The following is a 10516-nucleotide window of genomic DNA, read 5'->3' as shown; positions in this document are numbered from 1 at the left end:
TCTGGGCCTCTTAAACAAAATACGTAAACTGAATCTCTAAAGCAGCTTTTGGGATCTTACCATTGGGTTCACTCTCCCTTCAACAGTCTGGAGTATAGCAAAATGAATGTCTGATGTTCCAAAAGGGCAAATTTCCTTCAAAATCTTGAGTAGGCTAATTATGTTTTAATCAGATTGTATATACAATACTTTTTGGCTATTTCAGGTGAATTATTAGTACTTCTAAAGTATACAACACCTATTAGCTTAGTGTTGTGCTTATTCACATTCGCAGTAAAAAAGTTGAAGAGACCAGCATATCATCAGATCAATCATTTAAGTGATTTTCATTTTATTAGCAATTTATTCTCAACCAAAGGTCCAATCTTGGAAGAATGAATCTTAAGGAAAACAGCAAATACAAGATTGATATTCCCAACCATCTCATCAAATAGCTGGGCAGTTTAAAGTCTGAATCAAAATCATAGTGCAGAAGTTCACATCAGGGCACTGCAGCAACACTTCTTTTATTTGTCGATCCCATTGATGTCTTTAGATACAAGACCTTCCATGGCAGCTCGCTTGGATTCCAGGATCTACAAATTCATACAAACATTTAGAATAAAAAGGGAAGCTAATCCACTGCTATAAGATTGTCATATTTGGTTAAGAAATGCTTAAGGACAAATATCTGCACAGATTTTAAAAGGTAAAAAAATTAAAGAGCTGTCTAACATAGGTAATGTCAATGTGCATGAGACTGTAGAGAACCACAGAAATAGCTGTGGCGGCCTGGATTTGGCCCACGTGCCTCAAGTTTGACACATGTGTTTTTTTATTGACACAGAGAATGTGTGGTCTGTTAACATTCTCTGTTACAACACAAAAAAATACAATTTGTTCAGCTACCAGGTTCTCTGATTGGCTGAAAGGCTTGATAAAACTTTTAGCAGCAACAACTGAGCGTATGTGGCATATGTCAAAGCATCCAATGTACCAGTAAAATAATAGATAATTACCCCACTAGTAATGTATTTAACATTGTAAATATCTACATGCTAAAAACCCAATTTTTCTTGGAATAATTACAGTTTATTAAAAGGGAAAATAAAACAATTGGCTATGTCATCCAGGAGTGCCATAGCGTGGTACCTCACCTGGAAGTTATCACTTAGGCCAACGATGCTGTTCAGGTTCGTACTGTAGTAACCCAGAACATATTCTCCACTTAGCAGAGGTAGGTCATCTTTAACCACAGATTTCTGCAGTCAAAACAGGAGTGCAAGCTTATGAAGGAGGTATTTATACAGGGCTCGACAAAACATTCTTCAATTCCACTTTACCTCAATGACCTCATTAACTTCTGGCAGCTCGTTCTCTCTGACCCATACGAAGGTTTCATAGTCAGACGCACTCTTGAATCCGACCTGCAGGTCCACAAGACAGTCAGTTCAAATCTATATGGTTTGTATTGTTGTACTGGTGGATTTTTGTCTGTTTTGCACACCTTGTAGAGGCCAATCCAGTCCCATGTGGAAGACATGAAGTCCTCTAGGATGGTATAACTCAGAAGTGCATCATGGTCTGCGCTCCACTCGCCTGCAGGTGCCAAGTCTACCAGTTGTGTGTCGAAGTATTTTCTCAGCTGCAGGGATTACAAAAGGAAAGATGTGGTGCAATAAAATACAACCCCTGGGGTTATGTGACATTTCTGTACTTGCCTCCAGAGTAAAATTTCCAATGACTGGCTTGTGGTCACTGACTCCGTAGCTCATCACACTGGTGTATGTGTTCTGGGTGACCATGATTGGATACTCCTCCTGCCCATCATCAGCGGGAGTTGATGCCTTCTCGTCATCATCGTCATCCTCTTCTGATGGGAGGCTTTTAGGTTTGATCCGCCAGAGGATCCGATCCGTCCAGGCCGGCTTCCTCTTCTTGCCACTAAACAAAATCAAAACAAGAGTGAATGATAACGTGTGAACTCGAATTTTGGTTAAAATCTTATTTGATGCTTACCCCAGGACACTAATTCATGTGAGCATTTATAAAAACACTGGAAGCAAGAGCTGCTAAAAAACACAAACATGCAGTGCAAAGGTAACTATATTCTAATGTGTGGCTGACAATACAATCTAACATAGAATTGGAGGTAATTAAATGTCTTCTAGACAGCAAAGCATGTATTATTCAGGGACAAACAGCGGGGGGCAGGCAGGAGCTCGGCTCGAATGAAAATATACACCACATCTGAAATTCATCCACAATATTCTGTTTGCTAAACCCATCTGAATTTTGTCCGTTAAACTTGTGTCTCCATATGTTTTGCAGTTGTAAGTTATGTCCCCCCTTTGTATTATAAGGACGATAATTTATTATTTATTTTCAAATAGGACTGTAAGTATACTTTTAAACATTTTATTTATTAATAGCATAATTGTTTCTCCAATTGTACAGCACAGATTTATGGAGACACCCACCTTGGTGGGCTAAATTTTCTACACCAAGCCCCCAACCAGAAACAGACCATTCCCCAGAAGAGGGAGGTGAGGAGGAAGAGGAGGGTGGTACTGCAGCGCTGCAGAGGCCTTGGTCTGTACATGGTTAAGGGCAGTGCCACAGTTCTCGTTCTAACACAGACACATTATGGTGGAGTCAGAGGAAAAAAAAAACTGCCTCTGATGTGATACATCCTGTTCACACCTGAAGCTGATTTCTGCATCAACTAAAGGTTGAGTGGCCGACAAAGAAGGGGAACGTGGAGCATGCGACACATAAATGAGGAGCTTCTTACTTAAAACCCAACCATGTCTTTGCAGAGCTGCAGAAATTTAAGTTCAATCAGAATGCTGTGAAAGGTGTTAATCTGTGTGATATATGAGCGTCAGTATAGACACATGGTACCTGGTATCATAGGATTCAGCTTTGCGGTCAAACTTGTAGGTGGGTTTAAAATTCAATGGTCCTTCGTCAAACTCCTGCAGAAAGGGTTCCTTTTTCTTCATCATGGTGAGCTGCAACAACAAAATGTCAACCAGAATATCTTCATCCATAAATAGCCGGGTGTACAATTCTGATCCCATACCTGGTCCTTGCTCCACAGCAAATTGAGGCGTCCTCCATTGATGGATGAGCGGACAAAATGCAAGCCGTGGTCCTCGATACGGAAGTTCAGATCACCAAACCAGAACACCACCCTGGGAAAAACCACATACACCTCTATTTCAGCACTGGGTTGAATGGTAACTTGATTATGTGCGGGCACACTGACTTGTGGTCCAGGACATGAGGAGTGTCAAAGATGTCAAAGTCTTGTGTTTCCAGGATGTACTCAAACTCGTCAACGCGCTGCAGGGCAGTGTGCATGTGAGCTGCGAGGTGGCAGTTGAGGAAGCACATCATATGGCCGTAGAAGGAAAAGCGTACAGAGACGGCACCTTTATTTCCCTGAGACAGAAAAAAAGAGGAAAGAAAGAAACTATTTTCAAGCATGACAGCACACAGCATTATTTTTTTTTCACTGAACCTTAATTATTTGTTGGAACACATCCTAGCATTTATTAAATGTCAGTGTTCTCTCATGTTCCCCACTTTCCACCTCACAAACACAAAAGGCCTTTTATTTAAAACCTTTGATGTCAACTCTAACGCCTAATTAGAGTTGCAATTCTCTCTACAATGTTTAGGGTTAAGCTAACAAATTTCCTACCCAGTAGCCAAAGATGCCAGTGCGAGTGTAGGTGGTCTGGATGTTTCTGATGAAGGGGAGATGCATCATTTTGGCAAAAACCAGCAGCAGCAAACCCTGCATCCTCACCGATGTGACCTGAGGGCAGATAGAAAAACAAGTATTTGTCATTTAGCGTTTGGCTATATATTTGATTTTTGTTTTCAGCTTCAGTGCATATTGTCTTGGAAAGATTTACATTTTATTTTATCTGTTATGAATTTCATTTGGTTCCAGCCTTAAATTTCAACATATTCTCAAGGGACTTTATGTGATGGACCAATAGAGGACTGTTTTGGGGAAAGGGAAATGATCTATGGTCTTTAAAATTATTCACCCACTCTTACTCAAGTCTTTCGTAGCTGGTTTGTTTTTTTTAGCTTTACTTTGTCTTTTTCACCTCTTTCAAATGTCTTCGAGCTGTAAATTATTATTTTTTGCCATTTTCCAATAAAGGCTTAAAAAGTTGCCATATTTTTCCACTTGAGGTGTCAAACTCTCATACATAAATGGATGAAACACAAAAAGACAATATAAACCACGACTGAACATTTATCTACATGCATCTTTTGCTGCTATTTCCTTTTTTCTCACCTTTACAAAGCCTTTGGGTCCCAGGGTGTCCATGAAAAGATGGCTCCAGGAATCTTCTGCCATCAAGTCTGAGAGGAATCTCACAGGTGTGGCATTTACTTCCTGCAAGCTAAGTAAAAATGGAAAGCAAACAAAATGACTCAATCATGAATCCTGTTGCTAATCATAAATATCTGTCTGCTACCGTTTTCCATACCCAATCACATAAAGGTCTATGGCGGGTTGATCATTTAGTTGTAGCAATGAGGCGACGTCCTCAGGAGGTTCTGCTGTTGCCACATTCCAGGTGACCATGTGCAGCCTGTAACAGAGTAATTATTTATTTTCTATTAAAATTTGACTACCTCTTTACATTTTCATATAATTAAATAATACCATAAAGCCGGAATAATCCAGGGTTCTAACATTTGCAGCTGATCAAACTATTTCCTAATGTCAGCAAAGACAATCACCTCTATGAAGCCCAACATGTCATAAAAACCATTTTCTTTCTGACGCCTGCATAAACATGTGAACATAATGCGCTGGTCAACCTGAATGCATCTGTGGGTAGTAATCGTCCACAAAGCTGAAAGGCTTCGTCCAGCGTGCGGGATACTTCCTCGCCGGCTTCGTCATCAGAACTCATGTCCTCTATGCAGGTCATCAGCTCGGCCAGGCGCTGGCGAAGGATCGTCTTTGACCTGGAGCCTTGAGACGCAGAGCTGCTTGTGCTGTCCGAGCGCAACCGTGAACTATCCGGCAAAAGGTCCATCTTTTAGGCATAAAAAAAGAGCTTTCCTAGTGCCTCAGACAATCCTTTTGTATTAGGAAATGCGCAAGTGAAAGATAAAAAATTTAGTCTTCCATGCAGGAAAAATCCAGTACAAGAAAGTTATTTGGCTCTGTTTTTCCTGATTCTTTCAGCTGACCTGGTTGCAACCATTCGACTTGAGATGCTTCCTCTCTGCTCAAGCAGGTGGAAGTAATCCAAATTATTTCTTGTTAACAAATCTCATTAGCACTTTACTAAATTTTTGCTAAAACTCCTAAAAGACGATGAGAATGAGAAGTGTCTGTGGTGGGTGATGTCTCTCCTCTGGTTCTGTGCAGTCATGCAGGAACGCCGCTCAGTTTGACGGAGCAGTGGGGTCGACTGAGGAATGTTGGCAACCCAGATTTGGTGCCTAATCACAGGCAGGAGACAGCCATGTGAATGTGCAAAGGTTTGTTCCTGTGAGTGTGTGCAGACTCAGAGGCTGGAGGAGGAAGACCACCGCCTGATCCTGCATAACTGAGAGTATTGTTGCAGGACTTAGGTAAGTCTTCAGATCCCTAAGAGGTTTACTATCAGCGCTCTCTCCATCAGCTGAACACACAGAACAATGTCTGAAACCCCACAATTGCACCCGTGCATTAGTCACCGGGGCAACGGCGAATTAGCTTTGTTTTGTCTCAGTCCAGATTCTTCTCATGTAGGGGAAAGGTTATCACTGTAAGCCCAGAGAAAGCAGCAGGTCACGTTCAGTTTGAAACATAAGGTCTTTCACACGTTTATGCAGGCTTCAGTTTTAAGAATAAAACCTCAAATGTGTTGGTGTAGCAATGTTGTAGCACAATTAATAGTAAATCGATTAACAGCTGTGGAGCCACGTAACAAAATCTTAAATAAGGGTGAAGAAACAGAAGATTAACTGGTTTAAAAATTGCAAAACCACACAAAGGGTGAGATAACATTCCCAGTTTACAAAACCAAATCTGATTTAAAAAACCCCTATGTAAAGGTTAATATATTCACAGCTTTGTTTAAATCAGTCAAATTTCATTTGTTAAAGCACCTTTTTTACAGCATTATTTTAAAAAAAGGGCTTCACAGATTCAAAGACAAATCTCAAAACAGATGCCACCTCATGAAACAGGGTCACATTAAGAAACTCATGACAATGAGAAGAGGATAGCAAAGCAGCTCTTTCGAACCTGCATACGTATATTAAATTATACAGTGCCTTGCTCACCTGTACTTGTCTGTCCAACCACTTGTAAATCTCTCAGTGCTCATCTTCTATTCTGCAGATGCAAACTGACACACAGTTAAACAATCAGGAAATAAAGAGGTTTTATACACAATGCAGAAACTCACTGTTTTTTTTTTTTTTTACAACCAATTTACACTAAGCGTAGTCAGGTAAAAATGCATAGGAAACAAACAAAGCCAGCTAAGATGGAGATGCCTGATAGTCATTTCTGAAATGGCTTTGTAATCATGTTTGATCATGGTGAGCTTTGCTCACATTGAAATGACAGTGTATCAAGGATTGCATAATCTGAGAGCTGATGGACATTTTAGTGATTACATTTTCCACTGTGCGATATGTAGGAGGCTGTCATAGAGGAAAGAGAGAATCCTCAGAAAATATCAGTGATGAAGCGTTTTCTAGAAGTATTCCAGCAGAACAAGCCATCAAATAAAATAATAAAAAACTGTTTTATTATTAGTATTATTATTTTATTTATTTATTTTTTTTTTAAATCTTCAAGACTCGTACAATAAATCTTTGGAACAAAAATTGGAGCTAATTTAGTATGAAAGCTGAGCATTTTGCCAAATTGTTAATATTTTATTATATGTCTAGTTTCTCCATTTTATCCTGTAAATGCTCACATTTTAGTAATTTTTTTTGGCTGTAATGATTCCAAGGTTTTGAGATTTTAGACTTTTGTTTCCTTAAGAAATGCAGAATCATTAAAACAGCTCTAAAAATTGGTGTTCTGGTGTTTGTTAGCCTGTACACCTAAGATATGTTATTTATTTAGACCAGCAAAGATTTACAGTGATTCTACTTTAAAAAATGTTAGTCTAATAAAGTTACCAAAGGGTTTTAAATACTATTATAATTGGGGTTTGCCACAGCAATGCATACGCACGGAAGGCACCTATTACTCTACACCTCAAAATAACTGGAGCTTCCTTTCACCATTAATGCGGCTCGTGAACCCCCACAAAATAACGACTGGATCTCGTGAGCTATTACTTCTGTTGGCATTTCGAGTAACCATGGCGACGCAATTAGCGAAAAAGTAGAAAGAAAGAGTAGTAGAAAGAGGTGGTAAGTAGTATTTCAGAAAAGCAGAAGAAATCTTATATTTTATGAACAATAACAATGTTTGTTGTTAATCTGTTGCTAAGCGATGAGCGCGTTTTCTGGTATCCAAGTGTCACGAAGTAAACATCTGATTTTTACTTTTGCAAAATTTACCAACTGTAAATTTCCTATGTCTAAGCAGACAAGCCGTATTTCAAAAGAGCTTATGTTTTATAAGCAATAATACTACTTATTGTTTATTTGGTGTTAAGAGATGAACGTTTCTTCTGATAACGAACTACCATGAAGTATAAATCAGATTTTTACTTTTGTGTTTAATGTCTGATTTATAATACATTTACTACCACTCCCAAAAAAAAAAAAAAATAATTTTTCTGCCAAATTCACCAACTTCACAATTCTTGTAAGTAGTGTTTCAGAAAAGATAAGTAGTATTCTTATGTTTTTGAACAATAACAATATTTTTTAATCTGTTGCTAAGCAATGAGCAAGTTTTCTGGTATCCAAGTGCCACGAAGTAAACATCTGTTTTTACTTTTGCAAAATTTAACTATAAATTTCTTGAGTTTAAGCAGATAAGCAGTATTTCAAGCTTTTGCTTTATAAACAATAATATTACGTGTTATTAATTTGATGTTAAGAGATGAGCGTTTTTTTCTGGTAACAAATTGCCACAAAATATAAATCAGATTTTTAGTTTTGTGTTGAATGTCTGTTTTATAATATATTTACCACCACTGACAAAAGGACAAAAAAGAACTTTCTGCCAAATTCACCAACTGCACAATTCTTAAGTAGTAAGTAGTGTAAGATAAGTAGTATTTCAAAAGAGAAAGAGAAATCTTATGTTTTTTGAACAATAACAATGTTTGTTGTTAATCTGTTGCTAAGAGATGCATGTTTTCTGGTAACCAAGTGCCACAAAGTACTTTAGCACTCTGGATGGAGGAAGTCAATGTAAGACAACATGCTAGTTATACCCCTCATGTCACATTTAGGCTAACATTAGCATTTATGGCGAATTTTAGATTATACACTAATTTTAATATACTGAAAGGATTAAGTACATGTTACTCAACATGCTTGCGACTCTCCACATGCTATTGAGTGCATGGTAGCTTAATTTAGCTTTGATGCTAACTCTTAGCATCAGAACGCTGGGTTCTAACCAACGGGCACACTTTAGCAGGCCCCGTTTAAATTTCTTCAGAAATTTTATAGTTACCTACTTTTTTCTTCTGTATCACCTGCAATTATTCTGTTTGGCCACATGAGGGCAGCACTGTTAGTTTCAAGAAACTCCAAAAAATCTCTAAATATGGCATTCTTCAAGCTGTGAAGTTTTTTTTTTCTCGTCAGAAGGAGTTTGAGTGACACTAAACTTTAATTTAGTCAATATACCACTGAAGACAGGTGACTGTCTTCAGTTTTCTGGTCAGCCTTATAAGGAAATATTATAATTAAAGGGATAGCTCAAGATTTTAAAATTATTAGCTAGTGTTTTATAGTAAATTGAGATTTGTTTGCCCTGGTTAGTTTAAGAGGTTGCCAAAACCAAAGTAGACTTTTAAAAATAACTTAAAACATCAAAGTGGTTTATGTCAAATCTACTTAAACTGTTATAATTTTAATAATAAGCAGTTATTTACGAAATCATACTGTTTCCATTGAAATCCAGGTTGGGATGGTAGACCAACAGTTAGCATCCTCTTTGAAACACCTACTAAGAAATAAATATAGAAAAATATCCCCCCAGACTAACTATCTACTGATAAAGGAAGAGACTGTAAAAAAATCCATTAAATAGAGAAACACTACATGTTCTGCTCTCAATATGTTCAAATAAGGAAGATCGGTTTTGGTGTCCAGCCTTCTACCTCTATGTTACACATAAATATTCTTTGGTGTCTCTGTAAATTATCACCTAATGTAAACAAAAGATACATTTATTTGTTAGAACAGGCTACATGATGTTGATTAGAGTTGTTTTAACACAATAGTCCAATAGTAAAATGATACAATTACATTTAGCAAGCTTAAGTATGTTTTTCATGACATTTAATCCGTAGAATTGCACAGTGAGATTTCTCTTTGTGAAAATAACAATTTAGCTCAGAATTGGAAGTGAAATCTGCACCAGACCCGGAATATAAATGAATAACACATCAAGCAACTGCCCCAGGGAACCACACAGTGTCACAACTGTGCTTTACCTTTTAAATGTCACTGAAAGGACACAACTAAAGAGAGACACAACATGACTTAAAACACACACACATACACAGCAGAGCCACTGTAAAATCTCCATAGGAATATAAAACACATCAGAAATGTTGAAATTTAACTAGAAAAGAGAACTAAAACAAACTAAAAGAAAGCATGACAGTTAACACAAGAAATGAAAATGATTATAAAGATAAAACCAATACAGATATGATTCATACATCGTTTTTGTGAAAATTATTTTCTTGCTATTGTCATTATAAACCCTTTAACTTGTTTTTTGTTTGTTTTTTACTTTAAGCATTCACAGCCAAGACAGAGACTTTCCTACTGAAAAATTTTTCATGACAGAAAAATCAAAAGAACAAAGTAAAAAAGAAAAACAAAGCACTTGAAATTCTACCGTTGTTGGTATATCAATCTTATGTTGTCCAGAAAAATTGTCTTCAAAGGTAAAGATCTCCAAAGACGTGACGAGAAATGTAGTTTCTTCCTCTCTGGAAGGCTGTGATGTTATTTGACAGTTTGTTAATTTCCCTTGTTGTACTGTGCCCTGAACCACAGCAGACTAACAGCGTAACATCGGATTAAGCTAATATCCTTGGTTGGTTAATAACCCAGTGAGAAAGTATTCATGAATAGCTATAATGGACGTATTGTATGTTTAGAAATAATCCCTAGATATTTTAACAGTATGGAATGTGAAAGGTGCTCGAGTATCATAACGCATTTCTTTTTTTATATTAACTGAAAATAACATCTGACAAATAGACAGTGGAAAAGCTTAAAGTCTGCTATCAATGTGATTTCATGTACAGCATTCTGAAAAGTACAAACCTCAGTTTATATTACAAGTGCTTAAACACATTATTGCGACTATAATTACTTTAGGATATATTTGGTTGTTAGC

At 37.4% G+C, this 10516-nt stretch overlaps 1 protein-coding gene across 6 annotated transcripts; it reads right to left on the bottom strand.

The window, feature by feature from the left end:
• Positions 1-302: 302 nt before the first annotated feature.
• On the bottom strand, positions 303-10180 carry inpp5kb (inositol polyphosphate-5-phosphatase Kb). Of its 6 annotated transcripts, none has more exons than XM_008427164.3 (14): positions 10010-10180; positions 6295-6359; positions 4497-4601; positions 4301-4409; positions 3689-3805; positions 3251-3426; positions 3065-3176; positions 2884-2993; positions 2774-2800; positions 1701-1923; positions 1487-1624; positions 1323-1406; positions 1137-1241; positions 303-575 (listed from the first exon to the last, which is right to left on the bottom strand). In XM_008427164.3, the coding sequence occupies exons 2-14, from the start codon at positions 6336-6338 to the stop codon at positions 507-509; spliced, it is 1419 nt and encodes a 472-aa protein (XP_008425386.2). In that variant the 5' UTR covers positions 6339-6359; positions 10010-10180; the 3' UTR covers positions 303-506. The 6 variants fall into 6 exon arrangements, with proteins under 6 accessions (XP_008425386.2, XP_008425385.2, XP_081471482.1 ...); XM_008427163.3 differs by having other exon boundaries at positions 6295-6346; XM_081615356.1 differs by lacking the exon at positions 10010-10180 and adding an exon at positions 7255-7687.
• Positions 10181-10516: the final 336 nt, after the last annotated feature.

This window comes from Poecilia reticulata, chromosome 14 (genome assembly GCF_904066995.2).
Source record: "Poecilia reticulata chromosome 14, P_reticulata-male-v2, whole genome shotgun sequence".
NCBI lineage: Eukaryota > Metazoa > Chordata > Actinopteri > Cyprinodontiformes > Poeciliidae > Poecilia > Poecilia reticulata.
This window is presented reverse-complemented; position numbering and strand designations above follow the sequence as displayed.